Below are 19,891 nucleotides of genomic sequence, written 5' to 3'. Positions count from 1 at the left end.
TAAGGATTGTAATTGATGTTTATGCTTTCGCTACCTTATTTAATTGTTTTAAATAAGAGTTTAAACTCAAATGTCTTTTCAAAAAAGGATTTCTTGAGATCTCAATCTTATAAACTAATTTTCTAAACCCTTATGTTATGATAACCTTATATAAGAGATCTAATAAATCCTGATTATTATAATGATGTCTTGTGCCTTGTGTTTGGTAATGTCAGAGAGGATATTACAGAATGATTTAGCCCATAACCTATAAAGTTGGTTTAAACCTCGCTATCAACATGAAGACTTTGTTGGTGGCAAAGTGCAAGTTCCTTCGTAAGAGTTTTTGAACTTGAAGACATGCTTTGATCTTAGTGAGCCTTTGGGGCTGACTAACCTATATTTTTGTTTACCAAAAAGAGAATTATTTTTTATCCTATCCAATATTATATCATGTATTTTTTTTATCTTGTTAGACTTCAAAATTAATACTAAATTACTAATGATCACCTTCATTCGATAAAGTGTTAAACGACAAATTGGTCTTTAAATTATAAATCTAAGATCGTCTAGGATTTTAAACTTGTTTTTGGTGTATTATTCCCTTTTAGCTTTTAGAAATGGTGTAATATCGCCCCTACTATTAATTAGAGCTATGAAAACGAGCTTAACCTAATGGGCTACCCATTAGCCTTCCAATTTTGCTGGATTGAAGCTAGAAAAATGAGCCCGTTTTCAAAAATAAGTTGGGTTAGCTCGAATCGTAGTGCTTTGCAAGCATGTCCTTTTGCCTCTCCTGATCTCCTCTCTAGTTTTTGTTGTGGTCCGTGAAGTTTCTCTCATTTGTCACCTCTTACCCTCACCTATTGAAGTTTAATTCTCACCGTCATCTAGTCTGAGTCATCCTTGTTGCCTCTTGCCCATGCCTTCATCTTCTTGCTATATGCTCTATATGAAGTCCAAATCTAACTATCTACTCTTAGTCCCTCAGCTTCTCCCTCTTTGTCTAATCTATGCCTTTGATTTTGATTTTTAAATATGTTTTTTTATTGGAATTGGAATTTTTTTTTTAATTAGTGAAGCATAGATGAATGATTGATGGTGATTTCTGATTTAATTGAATGTATATATATATAAATTTTAAATTGTTCTAGTTAAAAAAAAAATAATTCAAGGGCTTTCCACGAGTTGGCTAGCCCCCAACCAATAAGCTAGATTATGTTTTTTTTAATCTATTTATCTAACAAATTGGCTATAACCCAATCTATCAAAATGTCAGGTTACATGAATTTTATGAACTTTAACTATTAACTGAGAAGAAAATGATTTCAAGATTTTTTTTTGATTATTTTCTATAACTTTTCTGTCCTTTTCTGTTATTTAATATTTATTATTTATTTACTTTACGTTGCTAAATGTATATAGCACATTTTGATACAGTTGTTACTTATATTTTGCGTACTCGAGGTTGACGCTCTGCTCTGTGTGGACGCTCTTAAAACCCCGTCTCCCCAAAATCTTCACTGCGCCAAAGCCCCTCTTCCTCTCTCTATATGGCGTTGGACAGAGAAAAGCTTGAGGAAGAATCTGTAATACGCCGCTTCTATCAGATTATTCTTAGTTGGGACTACTTTCGTCTCCTCAAGGAATCCAAGGTAGTTACTCAATTACACCTTTTCTTCTGCAAAAACCTGTCTTTCTGTCCGATTCTTCATCGTGGAAAGTTTTGACTTTTGGGTCTTTTCAGAAGCAGAAGAACAATGGGGGAGAGTCTGGGGATGGAGATGCATTGAGACTGCCCAAAGTGAAGTCTCAGTATAAAGACGTTGATGAATATGTCTCTACTTACGAGCCTCTTATTTTTGAAGAAGCAAAATCTCAGATTATTAAGCAGAACGAGGACGAAGAGGGTATCTTTTGTTTATTTATCTAGTTATACTGATTTATCTCTTCTTTGTTGATTCGAAAGAACTCTCTTTTTTGTTGGATTTGCAATGTTTTTGGTCTATTTAAGCATGATATTGACTTCTGAATGTCAACAAACTTTCATCTCGTTAACATTTAAATATGATAAGTTCTCCCTCTAATGTATTTTTTGATAGTAAACTGTGCTAGAATTATTTTTCCCGCCAATTCCTTGATAGCTTCAATGTAAATTCCTTGTCTTATATTCATGCTGAGAAGACAAGGAAGATTTCTCTAGGCTCCCCCTTAGAAGTTTTTTACCCTTTTTCTCTGCGCATTATTATCAAAGTTGCACAAGAAAGTCTTAAATTTGATTACGAGCATTGATTTCCATTTAAAGTTTTGAGTGTTGATAAATGAATTTCTCTCAATGGTGCTGAAGAACTCTGTTTAAACTGCAGTCACTGAATGGAAGTTAGGTGTAGTAAAGAGTTGCACAGAGGCAGATGGGTTTCATTTTATTGAACTTCCTTGTGAGATCAAGGAGGGTGAGTCAGTATCGCAGAATGATCTTCTACTACTTTCAAAAGAAAAGGTACTATTGATCAGAAAATGTACCCTTTCAAACTTTAGGTCCAATTATGTTGTGTTCTTCTAGATGTTGCATTATGAGTTGTCATTGTTGTCATTTTGCCTTCTACATCTTGGATTAAGTTTATTGTTTTTTTTGTTCAAAGCAGTATATTTTTGTTTCTAATTGTTAAGATTTCTCCTTGTGAATTTGTAAATAGTCCAATTCTTATGTCTCTCCAGAATATTTTGCAACCAGAAGCACTTTGTTTGTTGTTAAGCTAATTGTCAATCAGGAAGGATCTAGGAAACCATTGGCATTGTCCTGGACATGGGACGCAAAATTGACATGGACATTGCAGCACAACAAATCTGAAGTATACATGTATTGTATATGTGTCATGTCGTGTCTAATGAGTGTTTTATATGTATCAATTACAAACATATAATTAACGAAAATCAACATGTCAATATTTTGTTGTCTACTTTTTTTGGGAGGGAAACAGTGCTCTACTTGCTTTGAATTTGAAGAAACCAAAAAGCACTGTTGTCATTGTCTTTTGTCTTTTCCTTTATTTGCTTTTTCTCTGATAGCTCCACTTCAAATGGCTGAATTTATTTTATCGTTGTCATGGTGCAGTTTCTGAATGGTAAAAAATTTCCTACTGTGTATGCATTTGCTTTGGTGGAGCACATACGTAGATTTTCTGAGGCCAGACTTCTACGAGTCAGACTCTATCTGGCTGGAGAGTTTTCACATTTTAATACAAATGATGCAAAGTCTTGCCCAAGACTGTTGAATATGCGTTCTCATATTTCCGAGGCAGAAAGGCAGCTGTATTTTCTGAAGGTATATTATTTTAACATGTTTTCTGTTATCCTTGTTTAGTCTGGTAGATCAACTTTGATTCTTGAACATGCATCCTGCCATCCTCTCTGGATTTCATTCTCATGAAGCTGACCTAATAAGTTCAATTCCAGGGATGAAATGTGGGTTGGAAACTCTTAAACTGAGTTTTTTTAAAATTTTCATTTCCTTTGCATTTAATTGATAGAGTATTCTAATTGTAGGGATAAGGCTTGTCATCATTGTCATTGTTGTAATATTCTAATTATTATTTTCTGCTTATGAAAATGCTTTTTCTTTTTTCTTTTTATCATGGAGGCTCTATGTTGAAACAGCTAGTCCTGTTGTCTTGCAATGGAGTTAATAGATTTTATATTGAGTTCTCTCACAGGGAAATTCATATATTTGATATCTTTAACAAAGCTATATATTTTAATTATGTGATACAAATATGTTGGATCTGCTATAAAATATTAGATGGCATGCACTTCATTTGTCATTTATGCATGTTCATAATAGATGGTTCCAAGTATATATTGAGTATTCTTAATGTTTATATGCTTTCATCTTTTACACATATCTGGTATACTTTAAGACTCTTTTCTCTTTTCCTTACCTTTGCCTTTCTAGAAGTTTCTGATTTCAGGCTCTTTTCCCGGGCCAAGCTTTAGGTCTTCAGGAATTTGTATATCCCTCTCTTTGCTTATTTTTCTAAAAAATGGCAAAGGAACCCTAACTTCTAAATTATATATTAAAGTATTTTGTTAAATCATAGCCATTTTATTAGGAGAATCACGCTTCTGTGCTTTTGTGTGCTGGGAAATTTCCAAAAGGTTCTGTTATTCATTGAAAAGGGTAGGGATGCTTAATTTTTGTTTTCCCAAGATAAAGGTTATTATATTTTCTGAAATTAATTTGGCATTTTGCAGATATGCAGCTTATCCACCATTGCACGTGAGTATTTGGCAATCCGATCTATAAACTCTCTTCCTTACAAGGATTTGATATTATCAGCTGGTAGACAGCATTCTGGTGCCACAGATCAGAGTTGGAAAATCCCATTACCTTTGAAGGAATATGTTGAAAGCACTTTCAATCAATATCAACGTGAGGCCATAACAGTGAGTCTCTTTTCAAAAGATGTGGATATCAAATATCTGTATCTTTATGTTTATATGCATCAGACATATGTATATATTTAATTAGCATTCATATCTTTGCATTTTCCTCAAACTTTTATGTTCTGTTGCAGGCTGGTCTTTTACCTAAAGCCTTTGTCTTGATACAGGTGTGTCTTGATATGTGCCTTATTTTGATGCAAAATTAATTTTGATGTTCTTACATGCTTGAAACTTCTTTTTTCCGCTGTAATATTTTGATGCCATGAATGCATTGGAATATTTCTGATCCTTTGCTGAAAAGGAAGACGACTATTTTTTATGTCAAAGAGATGATAGTTTTAACGAGATTAATTTTTGTTGAAACGGTAAAATTTGCTTGCCAGCTTGTAAGTCGTCTTCTTCTCTCTATTCATATTGATGACAACTTCACCTTTTTTTTTTATTGGGTACATCTTTTTTTACCTTGGCGCACATGGCATTGGGGTTGGCTGTTCAGCCCGGGTCTAGGCCTGCTGGCACAAAACATGCACTTGATGGGCAGGGAGGGGTTTGGGGCACTGAGGCACCTTTGGTCTCTCCTGCTTGAGACTTGTCAGCTGATTCATGGGTTGCAGCTTCACTTTCTTTTCTGTGAGGGATCTTGTTCCTCCTATATTTTTTGTAAAACATTTTCTCATCATCCAAAGCTGGGCTGGGCCATTTAATTGATTACTTCTGGAACTTGGCTATGAACTTGCGTTCTTTTTACTTTTGTCACTAGGTTCTGCTTTTGTACAATGAACTTGTTTCTGTAATTTCTTTCTGACATTCGTTATCTTTTTGTAATCTTTTTGCAGCATCTGTTTGGATTACTAATGATGTAATTTTGTCTTTTGGTTTCTGGCCTCTTTAAATGCTTTAATTGATTCTAACCAAAATTCTTTTAGGGGCCCCCAGGGACTGGGAAGACTCAGACCATACTTGGACTTCTTAGTACCATTTTGCATGCAACTCCAGCAAGAGTGCATTCTAAGTATGGTTCTCTCTAGATTTTTTTGGCATCTTTTATAAATAATTTTATGTTGCTGGTTTCTATTTGTAAAAATTTGTTGAATCTATCATGAACATGGACAATAGACGTTATAATGTTAATGCTAGGTCGTTGCCCGTAAGTAACGCGCTGCATGGCTCGAGTACAGTGATAAGTGAGTTAGAGCCGCTACATCGGCGCCCGGATGTAGTGTTAAATGAGCAAGGGCTACCGCGTCATTCTGGACGCACGCGGCTAAAGAAGTTAGTCCATAAGAGCAAAATTAGAATTGGTACTTGGAATGTTGGGACATTAAATTGTAAATCTGTAGAGGTTGTAGGGGTTATGATTCAAAGGAAAATCAATATCCTTTGCTTGCAAGAAACAAAATGGCGTGGAGAAGAAGCTAAGGATATTCAAGGTTTCAAACTTTGGTATACAGGAAAAGTAAGTGCACGCAATGGAGTAGGCATCATTATAGATAAGGAGTGGAAGAAGAACGTTGTAGAAGTTAGCAGAATTGGAGACAAAATTATTTCTTTAAAAATGATAATTGGACGTGAGACTGTTAATATTGTTAGCGCTTATGCGCCGCAAGTCGGGACAGAAGCCAGTCTTAAGGAATTATTTTGGGAGGATCTGGAGGGGTTGATTCGACACATACCACAGAGTGAAAAGATTTTTATTGGAGGAGACTTTAATGGGCATGTCGGGAGGGAAGCTGGTCAGTATGCGAGGGTGCATGGTGGTTTTGGTTTTGGAGAGCTAAACAATGAAGGGCAAACTCTTCTTGATTTCTCATTGGCGTATGATTTTAAGATTGCCAACACTTGTTTCAAGAAGAGAGATGAGCATCTCATCACCTACAAAAGTGGAGCCTCAAGGTCGCAGATTGATTTTCTTTTGGTTAGGAACACAGATAGAAAACTTTGTAAAAATTGTAAGGTGATCCCTGGAGATGCTGTAACGACACAACATAGGGTCCTAGTCCTTGATGTGTGTATTATGAGTAAAATCCAAAAACGTCGACAAGTAGTAACACCAAGGATTAGGTGGTGGCAATTAAAAGGTGAGAAGCAAGATATTTTCAAGCGAAATCTTTTGGATAAAGGAATTTGGGATTCTCAGGGAAGTGCTAACATCATATGGGAGGATATGGCTAAAAAGATACGGGAGGTTGCAAAAGTAGTTTTGGGAGAATCGAAAGGTCCTGGTCCGAGAGATAAGGAGTCTTGGTGGTGGAATAATAGTGTACAGGACAAAATCAAGTATAAGAAGAACTGTTTTAAAGCCATACATTTGTGTAACAATAAGGAAAATTGGGAGAGGTACCGTATGGCTAAGAAGGAAACTAAGAGAGCTGTGGGTGAAGCTCGTTCTAAAGCTTTTGAAGAATTTTATAAGAACCTTGAGACGAAGGAAGGAGAGCAAAATATTTATAAGATTGCCAAGAGTAGGGAAAGAAAATCAAGAGATCTAGAACAGGTAAGGTGTATTAAGGATGAAGAGGGAAGAATTTTAGTTACAGATGATAAAATTAAAAATAGATGGGAGACTTATTTTTCTAAACTTTTCAATGATGGAGAGGATTCATCTAGTAACTTGGAGGATTTAGTAACTGGTGAAGGAGAACAAAATTTGTCATTCTATCGAAAAATACGTGATAAGGAGGTAAAGGAAGCTCTTAAGAAAATGGCAAATGGTAGAGCTAACGGACCTGATTGTATATCTATCGAAGCGTGGAAATGTTTAGGTGAAGAAGGGGTGAGATGGTTAACTAAGTTATTTAATGTGATTTTACGGTCCAAGAAAATGCCTGATGAGTGGAGGAGAAGTACATTAATTCCTATTTATAAAAATAAAGGAGATATTCAGAATTGTACTAACTATAGAGGGATTAAACTCATGAGCCACACAATGAAATTGTGGGAGAAAGTAATTGAGCACAGGTTGAGATTGGAGACAAGTATTTCTGAGAATCAATTTGGTTTTATGCCAGGTAGATCAACTACAGAGGCGATTTATTACTAAGGGAATTAATGGAAAAGTATCGTTGTAAAGATAAAGATCTACACATGGTTTTTATTGATTTGGAAAAAGCTTATGACCGTATACCAAGAGAAGTGCTTTGGAAAGCGTTGGAAAAAAAGGGAGTACGGATTGCTTATATTAAAGCCATACAAGATATGTATGAGGGGGTAAAAACTAGTATAAGAACGCCTAGTGGTCAAACAAAGGATTTTCCTATAAAGATTGGGCTACATCAGGGATCATCTCTGAGTCCTTATTTGTTCAACTTGATTTTAAATGTTTTGACGGAACATATTCAAGAGGAAATCCCGAAATGTATGCTCTTCGCGGATGATATAGTTCTTATAGCAGAGACAAGAGAAGAGGTTAATTGCAAACTTGAGTTATGGAGGAGGACATTGGAGTCGAAAGGTTTTCGTCTGAGTAGAAGTAAGACGGAATATTTATATTGTAAATTTGATAAAGGACTATTCGAAAATAATTTGGAAGTGAAATTGGGAGATCAAATTATACCTCAAGTGGAAAAGTTTAGATATTTGGGAGCCATTATCCAAAATGATGGCGAAATCAGTGGAGATATTTCACATAGAATTCAAGCTGGGTGGTTTAATTGGAGAAAAGCTAAAAGAGTTATTTGTGACCGTAAGGTGCCTAATAAACTTAAAGGAAAGTTTTATCGTACTGCTATCAGACCGGCAATGTTATATAGTAGTGAATGCTGGGCTCTAACGGGACAGCAAGAGCATAAAGTTGGAGTAGCAGAGATGAGAATGTTACGATGGATGTGCGGACATACACGTAAAGATAAAATTCGAAATGAGCACATACGTGAAAAAGTGAGGGTGGCACCTATTGAGGAAAAAATGGTAGAAAATCGGTTGAGATGGTTTGGGCATGTACAAAGAAGACCAAGGGAGGCACCAGTGAGAAGAGTGGAACATATAACTTTGAGTCCGATTAAGAGAGGTAGAGGAAGGCCTAAGAGAACACTCTTGGAAGTTGTTGAACGTGATCTCTTAATTAATAATATTTCTAAAAGCTTAATAAATGATAGAGCACAATGGCGTCTTGCAATCCATGTAGCCGACCCCACCTAGTGGGATAAAGGCTTGTTGTTGTTGTTGTTGTTGTTGTTTCTATTGTTATATTGAGTAAAAATATTACAAGAGTGTGCTTAGAGGTGAAATTTGAGGGAATGTAGCGGAGGAAGTAAAAATTGAAAAATCTTGCTTCTACCAAGCATGCCGTAAGGATCTAAGTGATATATTTGAGGGAATGCATGTATATTTTCCTAATGTGTCCTAGTTAATCCATTTCTTAGCTGATGTATTAATTTCTTTTACTTCTTAGGACTGGGACACTTGAGCTGAAGCGGGGACCACAATTGCCAATTGAGGAAAAGTATGTGAATTAGTGGGCTGTATTTGCTTGAGTAACCCTCATGTTCTGGATGTTGATCTTGTTGTGTCATGGTTGCATGATAATTCCTTTTGTTATTTTCTTATTGGGAAATTTGTTCTTGTTTTGTTATAATTGATTGATCGATTTTTTTTAATATATTTTACTAAAGCAATTAATAATTAGAATTGACCCTTGTGTTCTTGTTTTGTAATATATCTTATTATAATTGCCTAAAGGTTTGTAATGATTTGATTTTTCTGTAATGTCCTCTTGCAGATACAAGCATTGGGGACTTGCATCTCCGTGGCTGACTGGCATTAATCCCAGGGACAGCTTGATGCCAAAAGATGGTGATGACGGTTTCTACCCAACCACTGGAAATGAATTAGTGAGTATGAAGCATTCTTTCAACATATGGATCTCACAATAATATCTCTGCTAATTTTTTATGCTTTTAGAAACCAGAAGCTGTAACCTCAAGTCGCAAGTATCGTGTACGAGTGCTAGTATGTGCTCCATCAAATTCTGCCCTGGATGAGATTGTGTTGCGTGTTCTAAATGGAGGTATCAACTTCCTCATTCCATCTTTCTTCCTGCTGCCCTTATATGCGCCAGGCAATGAAAGCACTTTAGCTTCTTATGTTACATGCATATTTGGCTTTTTTTTTATTCCCCTAAAAAAAATCTATTTTCAATGACGACGTCTGCCATTAAAAGAATACAAATGCCTGAAATTTTGAAGGTTTTCACTTTCAGCATTGTTAATTTTAGCAAATAATTAAGATATGGCGTGTTCTCCAAGAGTCTGTAGTTTCTATTGCATAATCTTTTTTTTAAGAAAAAATAGAGGGTTGTTGTTAGTTGAGATTTCAACAGGGCATCCTTCCTAGGGAGAAATTAACGCTAATTTTTCTTTACAAGTCTGTTTATCTAGGAATCCTGCATCTGATCTATTTTTTGTTAATTTTTGTTATTGTTGGATTTTCTCAGGTGTACATGATGAAAGTGACCGTCCTTATTGCCCTAAAGTTGTGCGGATAGGTCTTAAAGCACACCATTCTATCAAGTCAGTGGCCCTTGATGAACTTGTATGTATATGAAGAGACAACACTGATTATTTCTTATTAAGTAGCTGAGTTACAACTGTTATCCTTTAACTTTCCGTGCTACTGTTTCAACAAAATTTGGTTATAATACCATTTGGCATCTGCTAATTTATTTGGTAGCTTCAGCACAATATACAGTCACAATGTTTATTTAAAATCCTCTAATCTAATAATTGTTCCTTTAGAAAATCATCTCATTGGGAATAATTATTCAGTTGGATATGGCAGGGGTTAGTGAAGCAGTGTATATAGCAGGGTAGTTTTTCTGACATATCTCTTAAAGACTAACTACTTTTCTTTGTAATTTGTGCTGATTCATGCCATAGGTCAAATTTTGATGCTGTAAATTCTACTTGCAGGTGAAACAAAAGCGGACTACTGCTAACAAATCATCCACGGATAAACAGAGTAGTGGTCCTACAGGAACTGATGATGATAGTATCAGGGCTGCAATTTTGGATGAAGCCACAATAGTATGTTTAGCCTTTCTGTTGAATGTTTTAAACAAGGAAATGGGATTTTCTCAATATTTTCTTGTTGCTTGGCAGGTCTTCTCCACCCTCAGCTTTAGTGGTTCTCATGTTTTCAGTAAACTAAATCGTAGCTTTGATGTTGTAATCATAGATGAAGCAGCACAAGCTGTAAGTTTGCACTTTTATTTTGTTTACTTCTCATGTTATTCAGTTGATAGATTTTCCTGTGGTTTAATTTGGAAAAGTTTGACCAAATTTCTTACACATGCTAAAAACATGACAATTACTCTTCCTCCTGCGCTTCCCTTTTTTTCTGGCAATATCATTTAATAATCAAAGTTGATTTTGGCAGAAATAAAAGGGGAAATAGATCATATGTCATTTTGCAGTCTTTCTTACCCAATGCATTTCCTATTTTCTGGCAACAAACATTTAGTTTTAAGTATCAATGATGCCATGTTGGATTTCTGACCTAGACATTGAGAATAGTGGAAAGGGACTGAAAAAGAAAAACTTGAATGATTATGGTTTATTGGGCGTCACTCTTGACAAACAAATATGAAAATTGCATGCTAAAAATCAACTTCATTAATTTGCATGATAGTAAAAGACATTGGTAATTTTTTCCACTACAAAGCATTATACCAATTTTAACATATTCATGTCTATAAATCATGTGCATACTTGGTCAATTGTGGAATATTAGGGTCAATTTGATGAATTTTCCCTGGCATCCCTGGATGGGATATTTAGCACAAAGTAATTTGTCTGCCTATGTAGTGTGCACAAAATGAATGTGGGTTATTCTATATCTATCACTGCATGATATATGGCATTTACCCTTTAATAGGTGGAGCCTGCAACTCTTGTTCCATTGGCCAATCAATGCAAAAAAGTTTTTCTGGTACGTTTCGTTGCTGCTGCATTAGAAAATCCTCTCTATATGCTACGTTTTCATCAGTATTTTAACTTGCACTTGTCATGCCCCCCGAAAAAAAATCTCGATTATGCCCAGTTTTAGTTGACTCATATTTTTATGCTAATAATATATGAGATGGTAGTTATTAATGCTTGGCAAAGTGGAAAGATTCTTCTCCTTCCTGTTGTTTCTTCTCTTTTCTCAAAGTTTCTTTCATTAAAATAAATATATAATTTTTAGAAAATTAAGTGTTTGTTTGGTTTTTGCTCTCATTTTTTTTAAAACTATTTTGTAAACCAATTTTTAAAAATTGTTTTAAAAAGAAAACAAAATGAAAATCTGTTTGCTTATATTAATTTAAAAACAGTTTTAGAATTAAAAAATCAGCTGATAGTGACAGTTGTTAGCAGCTAATGGTAGTAATTTATGATAGTAATTGGTCAAGCTAATTATAATTTCCAATGATTAAATGTATTTTGAAAAACAAGAAAAACAAAACAACTTTCAGGTTTTTCTATTTTTTTATTTTTAAAAACAAAAAATTAGAACAGTTTTGGAAATAATTAAATCAAACAGTTATCTAAATGAATTTTTAAATTTTTTTTTGTTTGAAAAAAAAAATTAAAAACAGAACACAAACAGATCCTAAAAATGCTGAACTTTGCGTTCCAACAACTTTCCTGTCCTGATGGCTGCTACATTTTCTATTCCTTTCAGGTAGGTGATCCAGCTCAACTTCCAGCAACTGTGATTTCAGAGGTTGCAAAGAATCATGGGTATGGTTTTTTTTTTTTTTTTTCCTTTTGCAATGATAGTCAGATAGTGATACTCAAGTCTATCCATATCATTTTTTTGGATTAAGATATTCACCACATAATTTGTGTTTTTTGGTTTCTTGGATTTAAGATATGGCAAGAGCTTGTTTGAAAGATTGAAGGAGGGTGGCTATCCTGTGAACATGTTGAAGACCCAATACCGAATGCATCCTGAGGTTAGTGCATTAGTGGCATTTTCAGAGAATAAACTGTTGACTATGCGTGATCTTGCCGTTCATGAGTGAAAACAAAATTCTTAGGTGATGTTGTCAGGAAGATTTCTCATCTACCTCTTTCCTTTTAAAACAATAAGAGCGTAATCTTGCTGTAATTTACCATTGGATCTATCAGTTATCCAGTTTCAACGGATCCCTGTTTCATGTGGGCAGTGAGATTGCATTCCCTGCTCCTTTTTTTTTTTTTTAAGCCTTCCTGGATTTTTATACTTCATAAAAGGATGACTAATACAATAAAGTATGCAAAAAATGTAATTAGAGTGGAGTGGAACTTGACTTGAGTCATCCAGGATTTTGCCTGCGGGTTTTCCTGCAGTTATCTACATCTCATTATTTATGATCTCTGCCATGGATTTGTTACGCTGATTAAGTAGGTATTCTGATGGGTGACTCTCAACAGATTAGAAGCTTTCCTTCGAGGGAGTTCTATGAAGATTCACTAGAAGATGGGGAAGACGTCAAATTCCGGACAGAACGAGAATGGCATGATTACTGTTGCTTTGGCCCGTTTTGCTTCTTTGACATACACGAAGGGCAAGAGGCCCGACCAGCTGGAAGTGGTTCATGGGTAAATGAAGAGGAAGTTGAATTTGTTCTGCTCCTTTATCAAAAGCTGGTAACACTGTATCCAGTACTGAAGTCTGGTAACCAACTTGCAATAATTTCTCCCTATAGTCAACAAGTAAAGCTCTTCCAAAGACGTTTTGAAGAGACTTTTGGAGTGTCATCAGAGAAAGTAGTAGACATATGTACTATCGATGGTTGCCAGGTAAACCAAACTCAATGTTTATAATGATGAAAATATTGTTGCCTATGGTATTCATCAAATATTAAATACGGAAAATGTTCTGATGAGTGATTTTATAAAGAGATTGAGCTCTTTCTATTTAACTATGCCTAGAAAATTTTTACATTAGATTCTTGACTTGATAATATAACGTAAAAATTATTATGAATGTAGTTCTAATGGATGTCCGTGGAACACAAGATGCCCAGGAAGGTGCATCTTTGAAGGTTTCCAAATGAAATTCCATTGTCTGAAAAATATAAGCGATGCCTACATTGAATTATAGCTATAAATTATTAAATTGTAGGATAATTCAATGGAGGAAGATGCTACGTGTACTAGTCATGTATGAATGAAGTGTAACTTTCATCTTGCATTGCTAACAAGTTGTGATCGAAGGCTACATTTTTCTGTCTTTTAGGGACGTGAAAAGGATATCGCAATATTTTCTTGTGTCAGGGCAAGCAAAGATAAAGGGATAGGGTTTTTGGAGGATGATCGGCGAATGAATGTCGGCATCACTCGGGCAAAGTCTGCAATATTGGTATTGTACCTTCAATGCTTCAGTTTCCTTGGTTACATGCTTCTTAATGTGATCCAAGTCTTGGATCTTTTTATAGGTGGTTGGATCTGCCTCAACATTGAGGAGGAGTGAGCGGTGGAACAAGCTTGTGGAAAGTGCTGAGAAGAGACACTCTTTGTTGAAGGTAATGTTCTGTTCAGTCAATTGGGTGTGTTCATTATTTGCAGTACAAGTTAAAATGTGGTGTTTTATTGTGATTTTAACTGAATACTTAAACCCGGGGACCATCTTGACAATTTGGTGCTGTAGGTTGGCAAACCGTATTCATCGTTTTTCAGCAATGAAAAACTGAAATCCATGAAAGCAAAGATAACAGAAGCACCAGCGCCACCGCAGATGGTGGCGGCAGTGGATGAGACTGATAATAATGTACCGCTTGACAATGCTGCAGCAGATGCGGACCAAGCGCAAGCTGAGGAACAAGACTATGGGGATGGTGAGGCAGATATGGAATATGCTGGTTATGATGAAGATTAGATTACCCCTTATTAATCAAAACCCATTTCTCTGCTCTTCCTACTCTTCATTCTTTGGACAGCTCAGACTGAACTGTGACGGTTCAGGATTGTGAATCTGGTTTGTCAATAGAGTTGTCTTACTTGGCAGATATAGGTTTTATTTAAAATCTGTGACCAGTTTTTTTTCTCCCTGAGGTTATGAGATGGCCTAGAAGAATTGTAATTTCAACACTAGTTTTTCTTTTTTCCTGAAAAATGGCAAGATAGCATGTAATCATTTATGTAAAAGGGGAATTTCTCTTTGGTCATCAAAACAAGAAAGACCATCCACTTTTCAATTCGTATTTGTACTCTTCAAGATTTCTGGACATCTAGGGAGGCGATGTTGGCAAACAATGGGGAAGATATGCAAATCTTCATTGATTCCATTTTAAAATCAAAAGGTGAATATAAAGCAAGACAGTCTTACGAGTATATAGGTGACAAGATTATGACATAATTAGAATTTGTATTGGGATGGAATTGCCTGTATGCAGATAATTATTAAATAACTCAAAATGACATAGAATCACAAATAAAATGTTAATTTCTTTATATTTATTTACGTTAAACTGATTAGAAAGCACAACGCTAGACAAGCTATTTAATAATGTTGGACAAGTTTTTGAGGTCTTAAATTTGATAATGGTCGCCCTGCTATTTAATTTACATATTTGAAATGTAAAAGTTGAGATCAAAATGATAGTCAAACATAACTGTTAAATGGAATCTTGAGAATTGAATCAAGTCTCACTAAAGGTAAATCCAATCAGTTTTCAGTTAGACATGTTCGTCTCGTTCCTTAGACTAGCTAGAGCCTAAAATCATGAGCACTTATTTTTTTTAATTCTTGAAATAAAATGAAAACTATCCAGAACAAAATTTCAATTCCAAGATTAATTTTTACATGTAAAACACAAATCTCGTGGATTTTGTCACTGCCAGCTTTCTCTTTTTCAACCAAAAGAAAAAACACCAAAATTTTCACTCACAGACATAACGGCATGTCGTGCGCTGATGAGCTGAGTACTGCATTGCAAGCCCTACATCTGGATCAACACAATGTGCGGCGCCATAGGACGGTTTATATTTCTCGGACATTTCTTGAACATCAGTCAACAGCTGAGGCATCTTCAGCACTTCATCTGCATAATGCCCCACTTTAATCAGTCCATTTGAATCGCCTTTGAAGGTTTCAATCAATGCAACCCCATGTTTTTTCGGCAGCCACACATCAGGGCTCACCGCCGTTGGTACCTCTGCGTCGGAATATTCTAAAGGTGGCGCAGATATTGAAGAATAACGATACCCCAGTGACTCAGAAGTCGTTGTAAAAGCATGCGAGAGCACTGGCGGAGGAACATAGACGTTCGCCGGCAATTCAGTCGAGCTAGCAGGAGGAATACCATGAATCACAGGCGAGTGTGCCAGTAAATGGCTAGCATCCAGAGCATGAATCATTTGATTATCTAGAGAATTTGATTCATCAGGATCTGGAGGAAAAAACCGCTTGATTAAACTGAGAAGCAGCGGAGAAATGGCTATCTTCTGGTGCACCAATCATTAGATTATCCAAAGAATTTGGTTCATGAGATTTTGGAGGATGAACCGCTTGATTGATCGGCGAAGCAGCGTAAGAATGGCCATCTTCCGGAGGAAGAACCATTGTATTCTCCAGGGAGTTCGGTTCATCGGATTCTGGAGGATAAACCACTCGATTAAACGGTAAATCAGCACGAGAATGGCTATCTTCCGGAGCATGAATCATTATATTATCTAGAGAATTCGGGTCATGAGGTTTCGGTGGATCAGCTGCTTGATTAAACGGCGAAGCAGCGTAAGAATGGCCATCTTCCGGAGGAAGAACCATTGTATTCTCCGGGAGTTCGGTTCATCGGATTCTGGAGGATAAACCGCTCGATTAAACGGTAAATCAGCACGAGAATGACTACCTTCCGGAGGATGAATCATTATATTATCTAGAGAATTCGGTTCATGAGGTTTCGGTGGATAAGCCGCTTGATTAAACGGCGAAGCAGCGTGGGAACGGCTGTGTTCCGGGACATGAATCATTTCCAGAGGATCCAATTCGTCAGATTCTGGAGGATGAATCGCTCGATGAAACGGCGACGCCGCTTGAAAATGGCTATCAGCATTAGCGGGTTCACGGGCAGGAGCGTGAGCCTTTCTATTAACTGGAGGAATATTCTCCCCTGGAGGGCGGGCGGTCGGACGCGGAGCCATAACCGAATGACTCTCCGAGGAACTGAAACCACTTCTTGGAGGAGAAGACCGACGATTAGGAAAACCAACTTGAAAACCAGAGACAGTTTCAGTGGCTGTATTCGATCGAAGACTGATAATGCCATTAAGGCCGTGAACGGCGACATGGCGTCCATAGAATAGACCGGGAAAAGTGACATCGACACCGCCAACGGAGACCGATCTGGGCTTTGGGTAACATTGAGGTAACGACGAAACAGGAGGGTGGGGAGAGAAAAACCGGCTGGGAGTCCGAGTAGATTGGTGATAGAGAGACGGCGAGGGACAATGTGGAAGCGGAGGGTGTCAATGTAAGACGTCGCCGATTGGGTCATGTCAAGGGCGAACAGGGAAGAATCCATGGGAGCGAAGAAGGTGAAGGAACGGTGGCTTCTGGTGTCGTTTTTGCCGTAGAGAATCTCTATTTGGAGGTCGGAGGTGACAATAGCGTTGCAGAAGAGCTCGTAACCTCGAATCCGTAGAGTGTCAAGCATGGAATCTAATTCCTCAGTAGGGATGGAGTTGACGGAACTAGCAAGAAAGAGTATTCCGGTGAGTATGAAGACAACCCATTGCGGAGGCAGATTAGACGCCATTGAGGGCGAGATCGAGAGCTTCTTGAAGACTGAGAAGGTAGTTTTCTTGACTTCAGTTTCGTTTTGGCGGGTTTTTAGCTTGCCTCACTTCGCTTCAAACTTATACTAACGGAAATAGTCACTCTTTTCAAGTTTTATCGGGACTTGCCACTCTTAGTCTTAGGCCCGTACAAGGTGGGCCCATAAGCCGCAATTAAGCCCAATTTTTTTTTGGATTACATTAGGCCCAATTATTTTAAGTTTGCCATATACAATATCTCAACTTTTACTTTTTTTTTGTTTTTTAACTGCTTGTTTTGCAATAGAAAAGCCTGCAATCACTAATCACGGCCATGTTTATGAGTCCATTTGGAAGTGGAGAGGAGCCAAAAGAATCTTCATTTGGATGGTTTTTCATAATAAATTGCCAATAGTGATTGGAGGAGTCAAAAGGAAGTATAAAATGTTCTTCACATCCTTAGAGGTTGTGGTTATACTTCTCAGGTATGGTTGAAATATCTTCGTCCTAGATTTAGAATTCAGTTCTTTACTGCTTCTCTATTATCTGATTGGGTTTCATTGAATTTGAAGAAGAATTTGAGTGCTAATCCTAACGTTGATTGTTATTATGAATGTTAAGAAGAATTTTACTATATGCCCTGATCCTTTGAAAATGGATAACAGTTAGTTTATATAAAGCTTCTACATGGCATCCTCCTCTGTCCCAGTGGGTAAAGCTAAATGTTGAGGGAGCAATGTCACCAAAGAATAATTATGTAGGCTTAATTCGAGATTGTCATGGGAGTTGGATTGCTGGTTTTGCAAATTTTATAGGCCATTGCAATGCTCAAGACGCTGAGGAGTGGGCTATTCTAAAAAGCCTTAATTTCATGAGGGATTTGGGTTTCTCTTGCATTGTGTTACAATCTAATTCAAAGGCTTTGATTGAATAGATTTTAGACCATATGTTAGCTAAAACAAAGCATAAATGATTCATAGTCCCTCAACACAACCCTATTTGGTACAAAGGAATGAGGGAGTAGAATTGGCATTAGCACTGATTAATTCCAAGTTTTTATGTTTAGAATGAGGGAATAAGGATTTTAATCCCAAGCCCAAACTTATCTAGGTGGGATTACCCAATACCACCCACCTCTTGGTACCGGAAAATCAATCTTGGGATTGATTATTTTTTGACAAAAATACCCTCCATCTCTCCCGTCTCTGTCGTCTCTCCCTCTACCCTCCACCCCTTGCCTCTCACATCTCTGCCACTACCATCCGCTGGTCTCCTCCATCGTGCTTCCCACAGGCACAACAACGACACTGGAACTAGGAAGATGAAGAAGAAAGGCAACACTAGAACTAGCAGATCTAGAGATATGGAGTCGCGAGCCTAAATGTTTCACCCAGATCTAAACTACTTGTTGGCCACCATCGCTGACACAAAGACTCAAGTAAAGGACAGTTGCAATGGCACCAAGCACAAACGTGGGTGTGAAAGAGAGATTGTGGGCGTGAGGAATGAAGCTAAGAAGGAGGAAGATAGAGCAGACACAAGTTGAAGCCAAGAAGGAGAAAGATGAGACTAGTTGAGTCTTGTAGCTAGTTTTTGTTGCCTTTTTTTTTTTTTAATCTCACAAACCAAATATGAATTTAAATCCTTATTTTCAGTTTCAATCTCATTACCAATCCCATTCCTAATCTCACAAAATTTAATACTTTATACCAAACAGAGCCTTAAGAACCCTAGTGCACCAAGATAGCTTGGAATTTCAATCCCGCCTTTTTATAGTTGCCCTTTATTGTTGGGCTAACGCCATCTCTTGTGTTTTTTTTTTTTTTCCTTTGCATGGACGTGATATGTTTACTCCTGTCAATGAAGGGGGAGTTTGAAAATTCCTTTTTGCCTTTAATAAAAGGTAATAATCAATTTTTTTTTTCAATTGTACCCCTTATTTATTTATTTATTTAGGTTTGAATTCTTAGACAATTTATTAAAATTATTAATTGCAAAAAAGGGTAAAATTTAAAAGTTATATATATATATATATATATATGTATATATTATAATTTCAAGATTATAACGAGCATTTTTTAATTAATGCAAAACTGATTGATTTTGTTTTATATTAAGTACTGAAAAGAGTACGTAAATTTAATTATGTGTTAAGAAGTATAGCTTTATCTCTTACTACTATAAAGACTTAAGGAAAATATCATCTTTTCCATAAAAAAAAAAAAGAAGGAAAGAAAGACTTAAGGGGCTGTGATTGGACTTTGGAACACAAGGTTGTAATGGAAAACTGAAATGCCGTCTCAGTCAATCTCCATTATTGTTCATTCTTTTTGTGATCGTGTGGTTTAAAATGATTGTACGGCCTTTTTAATTATTTCTAGGCATTATTATTAATGCTCATCCTTGGGAAGGAAATGAATTGATTTATAAAGTTGATAATAACTTTTTTACTTTTGATCAATCTTAGCTATGAATGAATCGCATCTTATAACCTGTAAAGTATATCTTGTAGACTTGTACCAAAGAACAACCATCCGAATTAACCCCTATCCTTTTATTAAATTATATATGCACCCCAAACCCTTCCAGGGAGTACTACAAAATTTAAAATATTTTTTGTCATGATCAAATACATTATTTAGAAAAAAGATAAAATTAAATGAAAATGAATGCAAGTGCCAATATGAGGGATGAGAGTGAGAAATTAAATTATACATAATGGACTGCAAAAATATTAGATAAGGCAGTTTTTAACT

General features: G+C 36.4%; 2 protein-coding genes across 4 annotated transcripts; one reads left to right on the top strand and one right to left on the bottom strand.

Moving 5' to 3' along the window:
- Positions 1-1,448: 1,448 nt before the first annotated feature.
- LOC129297110 (probable helicase MAGATAMA 3) lies at positions 1,449-14,580 on the top strand. Of its 3 annotated transcripts, XM_054935483.1 has the most exons (20): positions 1,449-1,634; positions 1,727-1,889; positions 2,346-2,479; positions 3,095-3,304; positions 4,231-4,422; positions 4,554-4,589; positions 5,349-5,434; positions 8,813-8,863; positions 9,140-9,251; positions 9,322-9,427; positions 9,854-9,951; positions 10,329-10,442; positions 10,518-10,610; positions 11,293-11,346; positions 12,079-12,137; positions 12,268-12,352; positions 12,813-13,181; positions 13,621-13,743; positions 13,820-13,906; positions 14,032-14,580. In XM_054935483.1, exons 1-20 carry the CDS (start codon positions 1,533-1,535, stop codon positions 14,257-14,259), a joined length of 2,502 nt encoding a protein of 833 aa, XP_054791458.1. In that variant the 5' UTR covers positions 1,449-1,532; the 3' UTR covers positions 14,260-14,580. The 3 variants fall into 3 exon arrangements, 2 of the variants coding, with proteins under 2 accessions (XP_054791458.1, XP_054791459.1); XR_008590116.1 differs by lacking the exon at positions 14,032-14,580 and having other exon boundaries at positions 13,659-13,743; XM_054935484.1 differs by lacking the exon at positions 8,813-8,863.
- A 1,676-nt stretch (positions 14,581-16,256) lies between these two features.
- On the bottom strand, positions 16,257-18,848 carry LOC129297108 (uncharacterized). Its single transcript, XM_054935482.1, has one exon. It carries the CDS (start codon positions 17,135-17,137, stop codon positions 16,349-16,351), a length of 789 nt encoding a protein of 262 aa, XP_054791457.1. The 5' UTR covers positions 17,138-18,848; the 3' UTR covers positions 16,257-16,348.
- Positions 18,849-19,891: the final 1,043 nt, after the last annotated feature.

Source organism: Prosopis cineraria, unplaced genomic scaffold, assembly GCF_029017545.1.
Source record: "Prosopis cineraria cultivar Desert tree isolate PC_DT_omini unplaced genomic scaffold, ASM2901754v1 PC438, whole genome shotgun sequence".
Taxonomy (NCBI): domain Eukaryota; kingdom Viridiplantae; phylum Streptophyta; class Magnoliopsida; order Fabales; family Fabaceae; genus Prosopis; species Prosopis cineraria.
This window is presented reverse-complemented; position numbering and strand designations above follow the sequence as displayed.

Coding starts and splice junctions, on each gene's coding strand:
- LOC129297108 (XM_054935482.1), bottom strand. CDS start 17,137: ATGGCGTCTAATCTGCCTCCGCAATGGGTTGTCTTCATACTCACCGGA.
- LOC129297110 (XM_054935483.1), top strand. CDS start 1,533: ATGGCGTTGGACAGAGAAAAGCTTGAGGAAGAATCTGTAATACGCCGC. Junction 9,252..9,321: donor CAACCACTGGAAATGAATTA/GTGAGTATGAAG, acceptor TTATGCTTTTAG/AAACCAGAAGCTGTAACCTC. Junction 11,347..12,078: donor AATGCAAAAAAGTTTTTCTG/GTACGTTTCGTT, acceptor TATTCCTTTCAG/GTAGGTGATCCAGCTCAACT.